Here is a 21,551-nt window from a genome sequence, read left to right on the forward strand (position 1 = left end):
TACCCCCAATTTTTATTCTTTCATTTTTTTTTCCTGGTCTGGGGGATGGAACCCAAGGGGATTCGACCTCTGAGCTACATCCCCTGCCCTATTTTTTAGTCTTTATTGTTGAGGGCCTCACTAAGTAGCTGAGGCTGTCCGGGAACTGCAATCCTCTGGTCTCAGCCTCCTAAATGCTGGTATTACAAGCGTGCGCCACCACACCTGGCTCTTTCTTCCTTCCTCTTTCTTTCTTTCTTTCTTTCTTTCTTTCTTTCTTTCTTTCTTTCTTTCTTTCTTTCTTTGTTTCTTTCTTTGTTTTTTTGCGGGTCTGGGGATGGAACCCAGGGGCATTTGACCTCCAAGCTACACCTCCTGCCCTATTTTTATTCTTTATTTTAAACTGGGTCTCACTGTATTGCATAGGGCCTCACTAAGTAGCCGAGGCTATCCGTGAACCACGATCCTCCTGTCTCAGCCTCCCAAATGCTGGGATTACAAGTGTGCGCCACCACACCTGGCATTATTTTTTATTTTTTGAAACAGGGTCTCACTGAGTTGCAGAGGGCCTCACTAAGTAGCTGAGGCTGTCCGCGAACCAGGATCTTCCTGTTTCAGCCTCCTGAATCCTAGGATTACAAGCATGTGCCATCATGCCTGGCTGCAAAAAGCCTATTTAAAAAAAAAAAACAAAAAACTTTTTTCACAATACTGGGGATTGAACCCAGGGGAATTCTTACCTCTGACCTATACATACTCCAGCCTTTTTTATTTTTTGTTTAGAAACAGGGTCTCAATAGGTTTCTGAGAGTCTCACTAAGTTGCTAAGGTTATCCTTAAACCTACCATCAATCCTTCTGTCTCAGCTTCCCAAATGCTGGGATTATAAACGTGCACCACCACACCCAGCTCATGATAACTTCTTGGAAAGAAATGTAGAATTAAAGTCACCATTAACCATTCTTGATTTTCCACGTTTTGACCAGAGGGCTGAGTTCATAAATCCATTATTTTGCAAATGAGTCCCTTGGAACCAGATATGGTGGCACATGCCTCTGTTCTCGGTACTTGGGAAGCTGAGACAGGAAGATCTCAGGATTGAGGCCAGCCTCAGTAACTTAGTGAGAACTGTTTCAAAGTCTATAATATAGGGTGTATTCATTTCGAGTCACCCCCTCATGCCATTTTGGCATGGGGCTGTATTTCTATTTTCTGTATTTCTATCTTTCTAATAAACTTCTTTAAATCTTCAAAAAAACAAAACAAAACAAAATATATAATATATAAGCCAGATGTGGTGGTACATGCTTGTAATCTCAGTACTTAGGACGCTGAGACAGAAAGAATGCAAGTTCGAGACCAGACTCAGCAACTTAGTAATACCCTGTTTCAAGATTAAAAATAAAATCAGGCTGGGAGTGTAGCATGGAAGTAGAACACCCCTGAGTTCAATCCCTAGTACTATAAAAAGAAATAAACTAATTAAAGAAAATATAATACTGGGATGGGAGTGTGGCTCAGAGGTAGAATGTGCTGGGTTCAACCTCCAATATCAAATAATAATAATAATAACAACTAAATAAAAAATAAACAAACATCAGTGGGTGTGGGCTTGGAGGTGAATGTCCTTGGGTTCAACCCCTAGTACCAAAAAGCAAGTCAACAAATAGTCTATTGGGAAGGTTATGTTAAGCAAGAAGCACCATTTTTATTATTTGTTTATTTATTGTGGTACTGGAGATTGAACCCAGAGGGTTTCTACCTCCAAGCTACATCCCAGCCCCATTTCATTTTCATTTTGAAACAGGGTCTTGCTAGGTTATTAGAGTCTTACTACTTACTGAGGCTGTCCTCAAATCTATAATCCTCCTGTTTTAACCTCCCAAGACTGGGATTATAGTCATGTGCCATCACACCTGGTTGAAACATATATATATATTTTTTTGGTGGGGGGGAGAGGTATTGGGTATGGAACCCAGGGGCATTCTACCTCTGAGCTATAACTTCAGCCCTATTTTTTTTTATCTTTTTAAAATTTTTGAAACAGAGGCCAGGCATGGTGGCACACGCTTGTAATCCCCGCGCTTGGGAGGCAGAGACAGGAGGATGGCGCAGGCTTGAAGCCAGCCGCGCGCGCTGGCTTAGGAGACCCTGTTTCCAAATAAAAATATAAAAATAGGTCTGGGAGTGTAGCCCGGAGGTAGAAGGGCTTCCAGGAACTCCAGTACCACACCAAAAAAAAAAAAAAAAAGTGTGCCACCACGTCCGGCTTGAAACACATTTTATTTATTTATTTATTTATGTATTTATGTATTTATGTATTTATTTATTTTGCTAGTCTGGGGATGGAACCCAAGGGCATTCGACCTCCAAGCTACACCTCCTGCCCTAGTTTTTATTCTTTATTTTGAAACAGGGTCTCACTAAGTTTCGGAGGGCCTAAAGAACTGCGATCCAGCCGGACGTGGTGGCGCCCGCTTGTAATCCCCACGCTTGGGAGGCAGAGACAGGAGGATCGTGCAAGTTCGAAGCCAGCCGCGTGAGCTGGCTTAGGAGACCCTGTTTCCAAATAAAAATGTAAAAATAGGTCTGGGAGTGTAGCCCGGAGGTAGAAGGGCTTCCAGGAACCCCAGTACCACAAAAAAAAAAAAAAAAAAAGAACTGCGATCCAGCCAGGCGCACGCTCGTAATCCCCCCGGGTTTGGGAGGCGGAGACAGGAGGATCACGCAGGTTCAAAGCCAGCCTTGCTGGCTTAAGAGACCCTGTTTTCAAATAAAAATATAAAAAATAGGTGTCTGGGAGTGTAGTCCGGAGATAGGGTTTCCAGAAACCCCAGTACCACCAAAACAAAACAAAACAAAACAAAAAACCTGCGATCCTTGGGTCTCAGCCTCCCAAATGCTGGGATTACAAGCGTGCGTCACCTCGCCCGGCTTGAAACACATTTGAATTAGCCTCTTTACTCTGTTGCCTAGGTCCAGACAGGCCACAAGCCCAGCACAAAGGAGATAGTTCGCTTTTCCAAACTTTTTGAGGATCAGCTGGCACTGGAGCACTTAGACCGATCGCAGCTGGTTGCCCTTTGCAAACTGCTAGAATTGCAGACCTTTGGAACCAACAACTTGCTCCGCTTTCACCTCCTGATGACACTGAGGTCTATAAAAGCAGATGATGAAGTAAGAGCTTAACCGTAGCTGACAGGCCTGGAGAGGGCTTGGGAGGTACCAAGGCTGCTTTCGGGAAGGGGAGCATTTTTGTTGGGCCTGGTCATGGATGGAGTCTGGCAAGATGAATAGTTTCAACAACCATTACCAGCTGGGTATCTTGGTGCATGCCTGTCATCTCAGTACTTGGAAGGCTGAGACAGGAGGATCGCTGCTTTGAAGCCAGCCTCAACAATTTAGTGAGAACCTGTGTCAAACAAAAAAAAAGGGCTGTGTGTAGCTCAGAGATAGATTGCCCTTGGGTTCAATTTCCAGCATCAAAACCAAATCCAGACAGCAGCCTTCACCATTTCAACTTGAACCTGTACTCATTTTAGGAATTGTTTGTTGTATTGGGACCCATCCATCTCTCTTCCTCCTCCCTCCCTTCCTTTCTTCTTTCCTTCCTCCCTTTCTCTCTCTTTTTGTGGTACTAGGAATAGAACTCAAGGGTGCTCGACCTCTAAGCTACACTCCCAACCCTATTTTATTTTAGGTACTGGGAATGGAACCCAGGGGCATTCTAACTCCGAGCTACACCCCCAGCCCTACTTTTGATTCTTTATTTTGAAACAAGGTCTCACTGAGGTGCAGAGAGCCTCACTAAGTAGCCGAGGCCGGCTGTGAACCACGATCCTCCGGTCTCAGCCTCCCAAGTACTTGGATTACAAGCGTGCGCCACCATGACTGGCAAAAATTTTATTTTGAAACAGGGTCTCACTAGGTTGCTGAAAGTCTCCCTAACCTGCAATCTTCCTGTCTTAGCCTTCCGAATACTGGGTGGGGTTATAGGTGTGCACCACCACATCCAGCTCCTGGGACCCATTTTCTTGAGAAAGGCCATCATAAGCGGTCTTATAATATGGAGGTTTTAGCTGGCACTAATCTGGTTCTAGTCTGGGGCTGGGCATGGTGGCACACACTTGTAATCCCAGTACTTGGGAGGCCAAGACAGGAGGATCACAGGTTCCTGGCCAGCCTCTGTTACTTAGTGAGGCCCTCTGCAACTTAGTGAGACCCTGTTTCAAAATATAGAATAAAAGACAGCCAGATGTGGTGGTGCACGTTTGTAATCCCAGTATTTGGGAGGCTGAGACAGGAGAATCAGGGTTCGCGGACAGCCTCAGCTACTTAGTGAGACCCTTTGCAACTCAGTAAGACCCTGTTTCAAAATAAAGAATAAAAAAATAGGGCTGGGGCTGGGCATGGTGGCACAAGCTTGTAATCCCTGTGCTTGGGAAGCTAGCCAGGAGGATCGCACAGGTTCAAAGCCAGCCTCAGCTACTTAGTGAGGCTCTCAGCAACTTAGTGAGACTCTGTTTCCAAATAAAATATAAAATAGGTCTGGGAGGGAACCCAGAGGTAGGGTTCCTATACTTTGTAGGAAAACAAAACAAAACAAAAAAAAAAAGAAAAGAAAAGAAAGGAAAAGAAAAGAAAAGAAAAGAAAAAGCTGGGCGTGGTGGAGCACGCTTGTAATCCCAGCATTTGGGAGGCTGAGACTAGAGGATCGTGGTTTACGGACAGCCTCAGCTACTTAGTGAGGCCCTCGCAACTTAGAGACCCTGTTTCAAAATAAAGAATAAAAAATAGGGTAGGGGGTGTAGCTTGGAGGCCAAATGCCCCTGGTTTCTTTTGTGTGTGTGTGTGTGTGTGTGTGTTTGTGTGTGTGTGTGGTACTGGGGTTCCTGGGAGCCCTTCTACCTCCGGGCTACACTCCCAGACCGCCGATATATACATATATATATATATATATATTTTTTTTTTTTTTTAAACAGGGTCTCTTAAGCCAGCATGGCTGGCTTCGAACCTGCGCGATCCTCCTGTCGCCGCCTCCCAAGCACGGGGATTACAAGCCTGCGCCACCACGCCCAGCTGCCCCTGGGTTTCATCCCCAGACCCGGGGGGAAAAAAAATGGGGATGGGATTGTAGCTTGGAAGTAGAAAGCTGCTGGGTTCCATCCCCAGTACTGCAAAAAAAAAAAAATGGAGCTGGGGGTGTAGCTCGGAGGTAGAATGCTCCTGGGTTCTATTCCCAGCAACACACACACACACACACACACACACACACAGTTAGGAACACACACATGCACACACACATGCACACACGCATGCACATGTAGTTAGGAGCTGGGGGAAGGAGCTCCCAGCACAGTAGATCCCTGGCAAAGCTCTACCCTACACCTCTGCTTCCTTAGGAGGAGCTGGTGCCAAAGTAAGCATGGTCCTGGGTGAGTAGGCCTGGTAAGGGGCAGCCTCCCGAGTCCTGGGATTACAGTCGTGTGCCACTACACCTGTCTAATCCAGCTTGATTTATTTTTAATTTGAAACAGGGTCTCACTAACTTACTGAGGACCTCTCTAAATTGCTGAGGCTGGTCTGGAACCTGTGATCCTTTTGTCTCAGCCCCCCAGATCTTGAGATTATAGGCATGCACTATCATGCCTGATTTTATTGATTGATTGGTTGATTGCGGGTCTGGGGAGGAACCCAGGGCATTTGACCTCTGAGCTACACCCCTGGCCCTATTTTTTATTCTTTTTTTTTTTTTTTTTTGTGGTACTGGGGTTCCTGGAAGCCCTTCTACCTCCGGGCTACACTCCCAGACCTATTTTTGCATTTTTATTGGAAACAGGGTCTCCTAAGCCAGCTTGCGCGGCTGGCTTCGAACCTGCGCGATCCTCCTGGATCTGCCTCCCAAGCGCGGGGATTACAAGCGCGTACCACCACGCCCGGCTTGTTTCACTTTTGGATTGACCCGGGGCATTCTACCTCTGAGCTCCCTCCCTAAGCTCTTTTTATTTTTTATTTTGAGACAGGGTCTCCATAAATTGCTGAGGAGCTCTCTAAATTGCTGAGGCTGGCCTCAGACCTGTGATCCTCCTGTGTCAGCCTCTTGAGCACTGGGAGTCCAGGCCCGAGCCACTACCCCTGGCTTGATACCTCTATTACTGGTACCTGTTAGCAGAATGCCCTTCATCCCAACTGCTACTTGCCTAAGTCACCTTAGTTCTTCAGGGTCCTGGCCTTTCTAGTAGTCAGGCAACAGAGGGTCAACTCATTCGATTCTGGGTTTCTACTGAATTTCTGGAATGTGGGGATCAGGTAAAATTGGAATCCAAAGCTCCAACACTGTTCTTTACATTACTTGCAGGTAATTGCCAAAGAAGGGGTGAAGGCTTTGAGTGTGTCAGAACTACAGGCTGCCTGTAGGGCCCGAGGGATGAGGTCACTGGGTCTTACTGAGGAACAACTGCGACAGCAGCTCACAGAGGCAAGCAGCCCGGCCCCACACTCCCTACAACCAGAACACCTCGCTTTGTCATTTCTTTTTTTTTTTTTGCAGTATTGGGTATGGAACCCAGGGGCATTGTATCTCCAAGCTACACATCCAGCCCTATTTTTTAGTTTCTTCCTTTCTTTCTTTCTTTCTTTCTTTCTTTCTTTCTTTCTTTCTTTCTTTCTTTCTTTCTTTATTGGTGGTACTGGGGTTCCTGGAAACCCTTCTACCTCCACGCTACACTCCCAGACCTATTTTTCATATTTTTATTTGGAAACAGGGTCTCTTAAGCCAGCGCGGCTGGCTTCGAACCTGCGCGATCCTCCTGTCTCCGCCTCCCAAGCACCAGGATTACAAGTGTGCGCCACCACGCCCGGCTAGTCTGTTTATTTTTATTTTATTTTATTTTAATTTTTTTTGGTGGTACTGGGGGGTGGAACCCCAAGGCTTTCTACCTCTGGGCTATATTCGCAGACCTATTTTTTATATTTTTTATTTGGAAACAGGGTCTCACTAAGTTGCTGCGAGCCTCACTCGCTAAGTAGCTGAGGCTGGCTTCGAACCTGTGCGATCTTCCTGTCTCAGCCTTCCAAGTGCAGGGATTACAAGAGTGTGCCACCACGCCCGGCTAGTCTCTTTATTTTTTTCAAACAGGGTCTCAGTGAGTTGTGACGGGCCTCACTAAGTAGCTGAGGCTGTCCGCGAACCACAATCCTCGTCTCCGCCTCCCAAATGCTGGGATCACAAGCGTGCGACACCACGCACGGCTCACTTCATTATTTCTACTGCAAGTTCTGTTAGTCAGCTTTCAGTCACTGTGATAAAATATCTGAGATAATCAACTTAATAAGGGAAAGATTTGTTTGAGCTCATGGTTTCAGAGGTTTTAATCCATGGTCCCTTGTCCTTGTTGCTTTGGGCCTGTGGTGAGGCAGAACTTCATAGTGGAGGTGTGTGCCAGAGGAGGTCTGTTCATCTCATGGTAGTCTTGAACCTGAGAGAGAGGAAGGGTCCCAGGCCCTAATAGCCCTTGCAGCCCTCTTATCTCAGCCTCCAAAGTACTAGGATTTCAGGTATGCACCATCACGTCTGCTTTGGGGGGACATTTAAGATCCAAACCACAGCAAGGGCGTGGCGGTGCTCTCCTGTAATCCCAGATTTGGGAGTCTGAGATAGGAGGATCACAAGTTTGAGGACAGCCTGGGCAATTTAGTGAGACCTTTTCTCAAAATTAAATTTTAAAAGGAAGCCGGGTGTGGTGACACACATTTGTAATACTAGCATGCGGGAGGCTGAGACCGGAAGATCGCGATTCCACCTCAGCTACTTAGTGAGGCCCTCTGCAATTTAGTGAGACCCTGTTTCAAAATAAAGAATAAGAAATAGGGCAGGGAAGTCGGGTGTGGTGGCGAACGCTTGTAATCCCAGCATTCGGGAGGCTGAGACCCAGAGGATTGCGGTTCGCGGACAGCCTCAGCTACTTAGTGAGTTTCTCTCTCTCTCTCTCTCTCTCTCTCTCTCTCTCTCTCTCCTCTTCTCTCCTCTCCTCTCCTCTCCTCTCCTCTCCTCTTCTCTTCTCCCTCTCTCTCTCTCTCTCTCTCTCTCTCTCTCTCTCTCTGAATCCAGAGGCATTCTGAGCTATACCACCAGCCCTATTTTATACTTTATTCTATTTATTTATTTATTTATTTATTTATTTTATTATTATTTTTTTAGTGGTACTGGGGTTTTTGGAAACCCTTCTACCTTCAGGCTACACTCCCAGACCTATTTTTATACTTTTTTTGTTTGGAAACAGGGTCTCCTAAGCCAGCGTGGCTGGCTTCGAACCTGCACGATCCTCCCAAGTGCGGGGATTACAAGTGTGCGCCACCACGCCGGGTGCCTATTTTATATTTTATTTTGAAACAGGGTCCCACTAAGTCACTGAGGCTGGCCTTGTATCTGTGATCTTCCTGTTTCAGCCTCCCAAGTACTGGGATTACAAGCATGTGATACCATGCCCAGCTCCTATGAATTTCTTAAAATTGGGGTAGTAAGCTGGGCGTGGTGATGCACGCTTGTAATCCCAGTATTTGGGAGGCTGAGACAGGAGGATCATGCAGGTTAGAAGTCAGCCTCAGATACTTAGGCTCTCAACAACTTTGACCCCGTTTCCAAATAAAATATAAAAGAGGCCTGGGAGTATACCCTGGAGGTAGAAGGCCCCTGGATTTCTTCCCCAGCATCACAAAAAATAAAGGGGTATTAGATGGATTCATATTATCAAAATGCTTTCTTAAAAAGGTGTATCATGCTGGGCATGGTGGAGGGTGGCACATGCTTGTAATCCCAGTTCTTGAAAGGCTGAGACAGGAGGATCACAAGTTCAAGGACAGCTTCAGCAAGTAGTGACTCATCAACCTAGTGATACGCTGTTTCAAAATAAAAATTAAAACACAAGGTTGGAGGTGTAGCTTGGAGGTAGAATGCCCCTGGGTTTATCCCCAGTGACTGACACACACACACACACACACACACACACACACACACACACACACGGTGTATCATTCTACAATCCTCTGCAGGGAGTGAGGGGATCAACCCAACCACAACCATAAGATGTTCAGCTTTAGTCAATGAACTCATGGGGTAACACACACTTGTAATCCCAGTACTTGTGAGGCTGAGATAGGAGGATTGCAGGTTTGTGGCCAGCTTCAGCTACTTAGGCCCTTCATAACTTAGTGAGACCTTGTTTAAAAAAAAAAAAAATAGGGCTGAGGGTGTAGCTCTGAGGTAGAAAGCCCTCGGGTTCCATCCCCCAGTACCTCAAGGAAAAAAAAAAGATAATTTGTGTTGTCTAGTTCATAAAAAAGAAAATTATAAGATGGTTAAAATATTACATTTTTTAACCTTACTCATATGATACATTAAAACTAAGATATGAGCCTGGCGTGGTGGTGCATGCTTGTAATCCCCGCGCTTGGGAGGCTGAGACAGGAGGATCGCACAGGTTCGAAGCCAGCCTCAGCTACTTAGTGAGGCTCTCAGCAACTTAGTGAGACCCTGTTTCCAAATAAAATATAAAATAGGTCTGGGAGTATAGCCCAGAGGTAGAAAGCCTCTGGGTTCCACCCCCAGTACCACACACACACACAAAAAAAGATATGCCAGCTGGGAGTGGTGGTGTGTACCTGTTATCCCAGTACTAGGGAGGCTGAAACAGGAGGATTTCAAATTCAAGGTCAGCCTCAGCATTTTAATGAGGTTCTCAGGATCTTAGTGGGACCCTGTTTCATAATAAAAAATAAAAATAGCTGAAGGTATAGCTCAGATGCAGAACATCCTTGGGTTCTATCCCTAGTACCACAAACAACAACAAAAAACCCAAGAGAGTCCATATTCAGTATTCAATTGGCAAAGATCAGAGTTTTTTTTTTTTTTTTTTTTTTTGCGGGTCTGGGGATGGAACCCAGGGGCATTCTACCTCCGAGCTACACCCTCTGCCCTATTTTTTTTTTTTTATTCTTTATTTTGAGACAGGGTCTCACTAAGTTGTGGAGGGCCTCACTAAGTAGTTGAGGCTGTCCGTGAACCGCAATCCTCCAGTCTCAGCCTCCCGAATGCTGGGGATTACAAGCGTGCGCCACCACGCCCGGCTCTCAGAGGTGGTTATTACACTCTGTTGGTAAGAGCTTTGGTGGAGGTGCATTCATGCCCAGCTGGCAAGATCTCCATGAAGAGAAATTTGGTATTATCTTTCAAACTTTAAAAATATATACCAGGCGTGGTGGTACATGCTTGTAATCCCTGCGCTTGGGAGGCAGAGACAGGAAGATCACTCAGGTTTGAAGCCAGCCTCTTTGGTTTAAGAAACCTTGTTTCCAAATAAAAAAATACAAAATAGGTCTGGGAGTGTAGCCTGGAGGTAGAGTTCCATCCCCAGTACCACCAAAAAAAAAAAAAAAAAAAAAAAAAAAAAAAAATATACTCTTTGACTCATCGATTTCATTTCCAGGAATTTCTCCTATATTCTTGCACATGTGTAAAAGGACATATGTACACAATTATCCATTGCAGCACATATTTGATAGCAAAAGATTGGAAACAGTTGAAGATTATTAATCGGAGAATAATAAATTATAAGAGCCGGGCCTGGTGGTGCATGCTTGTAATCCTAGCATTCAGGAGGTGGACAAGAGGATCATGGTTTTCGGACAGCCTCATCTACTTAGCAAGGCCCTTTGGAACTCAGTGAGAACCTGTTTCAAAAAAAACATACAAGCCGGGCATGGTGGCACACGCTTGTAATCCCAGCATTCGAGAGGCTGAGACAGGAGGATCGTGGTTCGCGGACAGCCTCAGCTACTTAGTGAGGCCCTCTGCAACTCAGTGAGACCTGGTTTCAAAATAAAGAATAAAAAATAGGGCAGGGGGTGTAGCTCGGAGGTCAAATGCCCCTGGGTTCCATCCCCAGACCCGCAAAAAAAAAAAAAACCTAAAAAATAGAGCTAAGGGTGTAGCTCATTGGTAGAATGCCCCTGGGTTCCATCCCCAGTACTGTAATAAATAAATGAATAAATTACAGCATTTTCATACAATATAATTAATTTTTTTCTTTTTTGGTATGGTACTGGGGATTGAACTCAGGGGTATTCTATCTCTGAGCTATACCCCCATCCCTTTTTTTTTTTTTTTGCAGGTCTGAGGATGGAACCCAAAGACATTTGACCTCTCTGAGTTACATCCCTGCCCTGATTTTTATTCTTTATTTTGAAACAGGATATTTTGAAACTAAGTTGCAGAGAGCCTCACTAAGTAGCTGAGGCTGTCTGCAAATCAAGATCCTCCAGTCTCAGCCTCCTGAATGCTGGGATTACAAGCGTGCGCTACCACGCCCGGCTCACCCGCATTCCTTTTAAAAACATTTTTTTTTGGTGGTACTGGGGGTGGAACCCAGAGGCTTTCTACTTCCGGGCTATACTCCCAGACCTGTTTCATATTTTATTTGGAAACAGTGTCTCACTAAGTTGCTGAGAGCCTCACTAAGTAGCTGAGGCTGGCTTCGAACCTGTGTGATCCTTCTGTCTCCGCCTCCCAAGCCCGGGGATTACAAGCGTGCGCCACCAAGCCCGGCTACTCTTTTTTTTTTTTTTTTTTTTTTAAACAAGGTCTCATTAAGTTGCAGAGGGCCTTTTATATCTTTGGTCAGTTTTATTTCTAGATATTTTATTGGTTTTGAGGTTATTGTGATTGGAATTGTTTTCTGAATTTCTTTCTCAGTGGATTCATGGCATATAGAAAAGCTCCTGATTCTTTTAGGTTGATTTTGTGTCCTGCTACTTTGCTGAATGTGTTAATCAGCTCTAGTAGACTTTTGGTTGAGTTTTTGGGTCTTGTACTTATAGATCATGTCATCTGCAAATGGAGATAATTTTATTTCTTCTTTTCCTATTTGAATTCCTTGATGTCCTTTATTTTTTTATTTTGAAACAGGGTCTCACTAAATTGTGGAAGGCATTGCTAAATGCTGTATAAACCTGTGATCCTCCTGTCTCAGCCTCCCAAGTATCAGGATTACAAATTTTATCACCACTCCTGGCTTCAAGCATTTTATTTATTTATTTATTTTGTGCTGGGGATTGAATTCAGAGGTATTTTACCTTTGAAACCTTTGAATCATACCTCCAACCCTATTTTATTTTATTTTTATGAATTTTTTGTGGTACTGGCGGTTGAACCCAGGGGCTTTTCTACCTCTGGGCTATACTCCCAGCTGTATTTTATTTATTTATTTGTTTGTTTATTTATTTATTTATTTTGAGGTCTGGGGATGGAACCCAAGGGCTTTGACCTCCAAGCTACACTCTCTGCCCTGTATTATTATTATTATTATTATTATTATTATTATTATTATTATTATTATTATTATTGTGTGTGTGTGTGTGGTACTGGGGTTCCTGGAAGCTCTTCTACCTCCAGGCTACACTCCCAGACTTTTTTTTTTTTTTTTTTTAATTTGGAAACAGGATCCCCTTAAGCCAGAGAGGGCTGGCTTTGAACCTGCGGGATCCCCCTGTCTCTGCCTCCCAAGCACGGGGATTACAAGTGTGCGCCACCACACCTGGCTTGTTTTTTATTTTGAAACAGGGGCTCTCTGAGTTGCAGAGGGCCTAAGTAGCTGAGGCTGTCTGCGAACCACGATCCTCCGGTTTCGGCCTCCCAAATGCTGGGATTACAAGTGTGCGCCACCACACCCAGCTCCCCAGCTCTATTTTATACTTTATTTGGAAACAGGGTCTCACTAAGTTGCTGAGAGCCTAAGTAGCTGAGGCTGGCTTCGAATCTCCTATCTCAGCCTCCCAAGCGCTGGGAGCCACGCCTGGCTCTGTTTTATTTTTTATTTTGAAAGAGGGTCTCACTGAGTTGCAGAGGGCCTCACTGAGTTGCTGAGGTTTGCAGTGAGCCTGTGGTCCTCCTGTTTCAGCCTCACAAATACTGAGATTACAAGTGTTTGCCACCATGCCCAGTTTCCCCTGAGGGTGTAGCTCAGAATTAGAGTGCTTCTGGGTTTAATCAGAGAGGGTGGGGGGAGGAGAGGGGAGAGGGCGAGGAAGGGAGAGGGGTGAGGCAAAGGGGAAAGGGGAGAGAGGAGAGGGGAGAGGGGAGAGAGAGAGTAGGAGAGAGAACGTGAATGGATGTGAGTACTTAGCTGCTTTGGTCCACAGTGGCACACTCCCTCTCAGGCCTGCTAGTGGCCCAGTATGACAGTGGGCCGCCAGGTGCCAACATCGGGAAGTCTGGGGCTGGTGTTTTCAACCCTGTTCTGCCACAAGCTGGGGAAGCTGCAGCTGGGGAAGCAGCTGAGGGTGGGAGAGGCTCCTGCTCTAACATTCTGTGCTCCACTGTGTTTTCCTCTTCTCCATCTTCCAGTGGCTGGATCTCCACCTGAAGGAGAATGTCCCTCCGTCTCTTTTGCTCCTGTCTCGTACCTTCTACCTAATAGATGTGAAGCCAAAGCCAGTTGAGATACCACAAAATGGAGAGGTGAGTCCCTCGGTCCACAGAGCAGAGCAGCATTTCTTTTGGAATTTGGTTCAATTGCCTTCAATACCTTCTTTCTTCTTTTTAGTACTGGGGATTGAATGTAGGGGTGTTTTCCATCTAAGCTTCACCCCCAGCCCTTTTATTTTGAAACAGGGTGCCTCTAAGTTGCTGAGGGTTTTGATAAATTGCTGAGGCTGGACTTAAACCTTCCATCTTCTTGTCTCAGCCTCTTAAGTACTAGGAATACAGGAATGTGCCAGGATGCTGGCTCAAGCGGTTTTTAAATTTTTTTTTTTTAAATTTGTCTGTTTACTCATTTATGATACTAGAGATTGAGCTGTTTGAACTGTTCCTACCTCCAATCCATACCCACAGCTTGCTTGCTTTATTTGTTTGTTTATTTATTTATTTATTTATTTGGTGGTACTGGGGATGGAACCCTTCTACCTCCGGGCTACACTCCCAGACCTATTTTATATTTTTATTTGGAAACAGGGTCTCTTAAGCCAGAGAGTCTGGCTTCGAACCTGTGCCATCCTCCTGTCTCCACCTCCCAAGCGTGAGGATTACAAGCATGCGCCACTACGCCTGGCCACAGCCTTATTTTTAAATTTTGAAGCAGGGCCTCGCTAAGTTGCTGGGGCTGGCCTCAAATCTGTAATCCTCTTCTTGTTTCAGCTTCTCAAGTACTAGAATCACAGGGGTATGCCAGATGCGGCTCAGGATTTTTCCTCCCCCAATATTCTAGAGATTGAACCCAGGGGCATTCCACCTCAAGCTACACCCCCAGCATTATTTTATTTTTATTTTGAAACAGGGTCTCTCTAGACTGATGAGAGTCTTTCTACTTGCTGAGGCTGTCCTCAAACCTGTGAGACTCTTTTCAGCCTCCTGATACTGGGATCACAGGCTTGTGCTACCATACTCGCCTCAGAGGAGATTTATTTACTTACTTACTTATTTATTTTGGTACTGGGGATTGAACCCAGAGGCATTCTACCTCCAAGTACACCCTCAGTTCTATTTTATTTCTTATTTGGAAACAGGTCTCCACTGGGTTGCTGAGAGCCTCACTAAGTTGCAGAGGCTGACTTTGAATCTGGGATCTTCCTGTCTCAGCCTCCCAAGTACTGGAATTACAAAGTGTGTGCCACCATGTCCGCATATCTGGTTCAGAGCTTTTTTTTTTTTTGGTACTAGGGATGAAATCCAGAGGCCTTTTACAAACTCTGGGCTACATCTCCCTCTCTCTCTCTCTTTTTTTTTTTTGCGGGTCTGGGGATGGAACCCAGGGGCATTCAACCTCTGAGCTACACCCCCTGCCCTATTTTTTACTTTTTATTTTGAAACCAGGTCTCACTGAGTTGCAAAGGGCCTAAGTAGCTGAGGCTATCTGCAAACCCCAGTCCTCTGGTCTCAGCCTCCCGAATGCTGGGATTACAAGCGTGTGCCACCACCCCCAGCTACTCTTTCTTTTCTTTTCTTTTCTTTTGCAGTACTGAGGATGGAACCCAGGGGCATTCTACCTCTGAGCTACACCCCCAGCCCTATTTTTTTAGTCTTTATTTTGAAACAGGGTCTCACTGAATTGCAAAGAGCCTAAGTAGCTGAAGCTGTCTGCGAACCACAATCCTTGTCTCAGCCTCTCAAATGCTGGAATTATAAATGTGTGCCACCACACTCAGCCTTCTATTTTATTTCTTATTTGGGAACAGGGTCTTGCTAAGTTTTTAAGAGTCTCATTAAGTTGCTAAGGCTGGCTTTGAACATGTGATCCTCCTATCTTGGTTTCCCAAGTACTAGGATTACAAGCATGCACCATCACTCTTAGCAGGTATTACTTAAAAAAAAAAAATAAGCTCTGAAAGGCTGGGTGTGGTGGCGCACGCTTGTAATCCCAGCATTGAGACAGGAGGATTGTGGTTCGAGGAGAGCCTCAGCTACATAGTAAGGCCTTCTGCAACTCAGTGAGACCGTTTCAAAATAAAGACTAAAAAGTAGGGCTGGGGGTGTAGCTTGGAGGTAGAATTTGTCTGGATTCCATCCCCAGTACTGAAAGAAAAAAAAAAAAAAAAAAGCTCTGAGCCAGGCATGGTGGTGCATGTTGTAATTCCAGTACTTGGGAGGCTGAGACCGGAGGATCATACAGGTTCAAAGCCAGCCTCAGCTACTTAGTGAGGCTCTCAGCAATTTAATGAGACCCTATTTCCAAATAAAATTATAAAATAGGTCTGGAGGTAGAAGTACCCTGGGTTCTATCCCTAGTACCACACATACACACACACGAAAGCTCTGAAGCATAGTGGCTTGTTAATGACTGAAGATTTCAAACATTGGAATCTAATTAGTATACAACTTTTGTGTATAGATGATTCAAAACTCAAAGAGAAATGATAATACTAAGTTGCTATTTCAGGGACATATTTCATATGCCACTCATAAGGGTGCAGTGAGAGGAGGAAATTAGGAATTTACTGGAAACCTGGCAGTGCCACAGGGCACTGCATCCTGCAGATGAGTTCTGAGCTTCAGAAGAGCAGCAAGTCCATGCTCATGCGATGTAGTATTCTCGTCCCCAGGCTCCAAAGCCAGCGGCTCCTGTGGGGCCACCTACTTCTCCTGACTCTAAAGAGGACATGGTGGATTCTGCACCTCAACCCCAGGGAATTAAGGTCAGACAGTTACTTTTCACATGACTAATTAAGTTAAAAAATACAGTACTATAGTAATTTACCCTATTTTTATTTAATTAAACTAATTAATTATAATTTTTTGTGGTACTTGGGATTGAACCCAGGGGTGTTCTACCTCTGAGCTAAATCCTTAACCAGATTTGATTTTTGTGGTGCTGGGACACTCCCAGTCCTATTTTTTTTTTTTTTTTTTTTTTTGGTGGCACTGGGGTTCCTGGAAGCCCTTCTACCTCGGGGCTACACTCCCAGACCTATTTTTACATTTTCATTTTGGAAACAGGGTCTCCTAAGCCAGCGCACGCGGCTGGCTTCGAACCTGCGCGATCCTCCTGTCTCTGCCTCCCAAGCGCGGGGATTACAAGCGTGCGCCACCACGCCCGGCCTCCCAGTCCTATTTTATTTTTTACTTGGAAATAGGATCTTGCTAAGTTGATGTGAGCCTCACTAAGTTGCTTAGGGCGATTTCAAACCTGTGATCCTCCTGTCTCAGCCTCCCAAGTACTGGGATTACAGGTGTGTGCTACCATGCCTGACTTTTTAATGCTCTTAATGAAAGTGAATTTTAATACCATAATGATCCTTAATAAGGAGTATTTATTGTACTGTTTGGGCTGTTTCTAAGAAAGCTTAATATTTGAGATTGGGTATAGCTCAGTGGTAGAGCACTTGCCTTGCATATGCAAGACTCTGGGTTCATTCCCAGTAACACACACACACACACACACACACACACACACACACACACACACACGAGTTCAACACTTGGCTATATGTAATTAGATTCCAAGGATTTTGTTTTAAATCAGTCACCCAACTCTCAGTTCTGATGTTTAAGGATGAAGAATTTATACAGCTGTCACCGGTACCTCCAGTACCACCATCACCAATAACACCATCAACACCTATTTCATTGCCCAAAGGATCTATCACTTCTAAAGAAGCTGTAAGTATCGAAAAAGAGAAAGTCCTTTCCCTCTAGTTATTTCTAGGGTTGCGAGAATCTAGAATTCTAACCATCGCAAAGCACTGCACATAATTCTTCCTGCTATATAAATACAAAGTTATAGGCTGAACTTTGGTCATCTTATAACCACTATATACATACAGACACACACACACACACACACACACACACGTAATATATATGGTGTGTGTGTGTTTGTGTGTGTGTGTATGGTGCTGGGGACTGAACTCAGGGGGATTCTACCTCTGACCTACACCCCCAGCCCTATTTTGTATCCAAAAATGGGGAAAAAAAAACAACTAGCCAATGGCAGACCAGACCTAAACATGTTAAGTCTGGAAGCTAATTATACTATAGGAAGATCCTTATTTTTTAATGCACCACATAGAGATAGTTTCCATATGTTGTGTATTTTACACAGGCTTCTGATGTCAGGAAATACTAGCAGGAAAGCAATTACAATTTTTGGGGGGGTACTGGGGATTTAACTCAGGGGCATTCTACCTCTGAGCTACACCCTTAGCCCATTTTTTTATTCTTTGAAACAGGGTCTAAGTTGTGAAGGACCTCACTAAGTAGATGAGGCTCACGGTGAACCTGTGATCCTCCTGTCTCAAGCTTCCCCAAGTACTGGGATTACAAGCATACAACACTGTGCCTGGCTAGCCCTTTTTCTTTTTTTATTTTTTTGCAATATTGGGGATGGAACCCAGTGGCATTCTACCTCCAAGCTCCACCTTCACCCCCCCCTTTTTTTTTTTGTGGTACTGGGGGTGGAACCCAGAGGCTTTCTACCTCTGGGCTATACTCCCAGACCCATTTTTATATTTTATTTGGAAACAGGGTCTCACTAAGTAGCTGAGGCTGGCTTCAAACCTGCGCGATCCTCCTGTCTCGGCCTCCCAAGCGCGGGGATTACAAGTGTGCGCCACCACGCCCGGCTCTATTTTTTATTCTTTATTTTGAAACAGAGGCTGTCCACAAACCGCGATCCTCATCATCTTAGCTTCCCAAATGCTGGGGTTACAAGCATGGGCCACCACACCCAGCTGCCCTTTTTATTTTGAAACCAGGGTCTCAGTAAATTGCTGAGGCTGGCCTCAAATTCAAGATCCTTTCGCCTCAGCCTCTCAAGTACTGAGATTACAGGCATGCTTCGCCACGCCTGGCTTGTAGTGTCATTGATTAGGAAAACAAAAGGGTACACATCGAATTGTGACCAACGCCTAAAGTCCTTGTGCTTGATACCTAGACATTCCAGGCCAAATCACAGAAGACTTCTCAGGACAGCAAGGCCAGTTCAGAGGCAGCCTAAAGACGTGAGGGTGGAGCTCATGTCTTTGCTGCCATGGCCTGCAGCAGTGCCCACGAAGGATTCCAGGCTGAGACTCCCTGAACCTGACTTGGGAGGATCATTTAGTCCTTGGCACAGTCCTCTGGCACCTCATGACCATTCCACATGGTCAGCAGTGATACCAAGTCCAGGTCATTTAGAGAAACATAATTGCAGTGTTTCTTCTATACCATTATGTCATCCCACAAAATTTTGTATATAACCCCCCATGTTGCTTTTGAGTATTTTCCTATTCGCGTACCTCTCTCTTAAGAGAGGAAATTGCTTTGCATAACAGAACCATCTTGGCACCGTGGACACCTCTGCTTCCTATGGCTTGAATCTCAAGTCACAACTGGGAGACTCCAGAAATCTCCTTAAGAACACCTGACCAACTTATTCAGAATGATCTCTCAATAGAAACAGGGACCCAAAAAGCAAGTACCCTGAGACAGGGTGGGTATACTTCCCAGTAAAGTCTTTCTGGATATAAGGAAAGCTTCTTAGAACAGAAAAATGGGGAGTTAAACCACTGGCAGTCAAAGAGACTTTGTTGCTGCTTAGCTGTCCCCATAGATACCTCAGGCTTGAGCACATATGTCTTTCATTAGGCACCATTTTACTAAGAAACATAATTAGGGGCTTAAGGCTCAACAATTTGTTCTGGATGTGTATTTTTCTGGTCAGCTTGTTTCTTAAAAGCAAGACTTTTGTTAGTCACTGAGGTTGGTGCAGTCAGATATAATCCCTATATCACTTAGATATTTGTCTAGTGTTTTCAGTTTTATTAATACAGGAAACAACCAAACAGGTAGACTGCTGTGCAGGTGACCAAGAACTTTGTTTTTTGGGGGAGGTGAGAAGGGAAAAAGTATTTCAGCTTGTGGGTGATGAAATTAGATTCCTTCACTTGCTGTGAAACTGAAAGCAAATGGGAGCCAACTAAACCAAGTAGAACTCCGATGTGGCCTGTCTTGGACCAGCTGAGAAGTGTTATTAGTACTGTACAGCAAGAACACACACTTTAAGATGCTCTGAGACTTCTCCATCAGGGCCAAGCCCCACCCTGGCCTATCAACTAACTCCACGTCTTTTTATGAAGACAGCATCCCATGGGTCTTGCCAGTGGCAGAGCCAGATGATTTACAATAAAATTCTCCAGTTTTGAAATGATGGGTGTTTAATTAGTCTGCATTTCAGGTAAGCATGGCAAAGGGATCACCTAGTTAACTCAGTCCTGTTCTGTTGAGTGATTCTTGTGTGTTCAGCTGCTGTACAGTTCTTTGTGGCCTTCTTTTCTTCTGAGAACGATGGTTAAGTCAGGCTGACCATCTTGTTTGCCTTTACCAGTTTTTGCTAACATAGGTATGTAAGACATTTGATACTGGAGATTGAACCCAGGGGTGCTCTGCCTGAGCTGTATCTCCCCAGCCCTTTTTATTCTGAAATAGGGTCTTGTTAAAGTTATTGCACATTGATCTCAAGACAGTGATTCTCCAGTCTCAGCCTCGTAAGCACTGAGATTATAGGCATAATGTATATGTCTATGGCTCTCAATTAGGAATGCTTCTTTGTTCTCATTTCAGGTACTTGGCTGTTGGGTTCCATGGTTGTTAGCTAAAATTTGGCTGGTGGTGCCCTGGTCTATGATTAACAATCAACTCTCTGAGGGGAATAATTGCCTTACTTTGTAGCATTTGCAGTTTCCAGTGATGTAAACATCCTGACCACAAACATGAGGTCACTTAACAGTACCAAGTTCAGACGAAGCACAACTGGCTCTTGAGAAAGTACATCACTGGCCCAGCTTCTGGAGTCACAGGCGATAAGGAACTAGTTGGCAGGAGTCTTTCAATACATCCCGTCTATATGCCTGGACATGCACTGAGGAGCAGTGCGCTACACACGGTTCTGGATACTGCTAGGTATCAACCAAGACGGGATGGAAGGCTATGCTAGATTAAGCTGGAGCTTGCTTCTCTCTTGGTGCTCTCTACTCTTCCCTCCTGGTTCAGAGGTCTTAGCTCTACCAGGTGCTTATAACCTCACTGGTATGGTTGTAGGCACGTTAGGGTTTACCTTTGTTTCTCACACGGAGAAAATTCTGCAGCTGGTAAGGAGTTGATGGCACTTGTGCCTTGTCTAGTGCTGTACTTTAACCATGAGCACATTGCCCTGTACTGCTGAACCTGGGCTAACAGACTCCCCATTCACTTCCAGCACACATCCAGAAGGCCAGAATGATGCTACTTCCAGCAGATTGGCACTGTGCTCGTGTGGGAGATTTTAGCTTGCTGGACCCACCCATTGGTGACTGATAGGCACAGTGACTTTATTACCATTAAGATATTTTTCTTGCTTCATCTGATGTTCAATCTTACTTACCTGAGATCAATAATTACATTAGCAGTGGCAAGGGACTGATGATCCCCAGCCTACAGCAATTAGGGAAGATGGAAAGGCAGTATTGATTAATGCTGTGCTGATTCCAGGCCCTAATCTTTTAACCCCGAGGAAACCAGCTGGATTCAATGCTTTGACTGCATAATATCCTCATTACATAAACTGGATTCCCTTCCCCAAGAGAACCAATCTTGTCATCTGAGTAAAACGGCCATTTCATTTTCTCTCAAGTCAATTTCACTGTCTTTTATTTGACAGCCAAGCCAGTCCCTGGGGAAATCTGTGGGTGATTTGAGTAGTAACAGCAAGGACATCACTGTTGTAATAATAGTGCCTTATATTTCTCAAATTCCTCTCCCAAAGGCACACGGAGCCCTTTATACAGCCTCCTCCCACTTGAGCATATCATATCAAGGTAGGGCCAAGGCAGACATCACTGCTATGATTTTACAAGGAAAAGACACTGCTACATGACCTCAAAGCAAATGGTTTTAAGAGCTAATAAAACTCATTTCCTGGCTCTGTTCATCAAATTATACTGTCTTTAAGCATAAACAAATATTGTAATATTTTGACAGTTGCATATTTACAGAGAAACAGAATTCCACAATGGCAACCAACACTGCTGCTGGAACTCAGAAAGGAAAGTTAGAGCAGCAGCCTCAT

The 21,551-nt window shown here is 44.7% G+C and overlaps 1 protein-coding gene across 1 annotated transcript in view; it reads left to right on the forward strand.

Moving 5' to 3' along the window:
- The window catches only part of LETM2 (leucine zipper and EF-hand containing transmembrane protein 2), a gene marked incomplete at both ends in the record, with an annotated part of 38,264 nt that extends 19,800 nt beyond the window's left edge, over positions 1–18,464 (forward strand). Inside the window, 6 exons of the mRNA XM_080710584.1 lie at positions 2,956–3,156; positions 6,338–6,457; positions 13,379–13,492; positions 16,072–16,164; positions 17,021–17,128; positions 18,402–18,464. Of these exons, the coding sequence (XP_080566710.1) occupies positions 2,956–3,156; positions 6,338–6,457; positions 13,379–13,492; positions 16,072–16,164; positions 17,021–17,128; positions 18,402–18,464 (699 nt within the window). The remainder of the gene's footprint in view (positions 1–2,955; positions 3,157–6,337; positions 6,458–13,378; positions 13,493–16,071; positions 16,165–17,020; positions 17,129–18,401) is intronic.
- Positions 18,465–21,551: the final 3,087 nt, after the last annotated feature.

Source organism: Muscardinus avellanarius, assembly GCF_963383645.1.
Source record: "Muscardinus avellanarius genome assembly, chromosome: 14".
NCBI classification, from domain to species: domain Eukaryota; kingdom Metazoa; phylum Chordata; class Mammalia; order Rodentia; family Gliridae; genus Muscardinus; species Muscardinus avellanarius.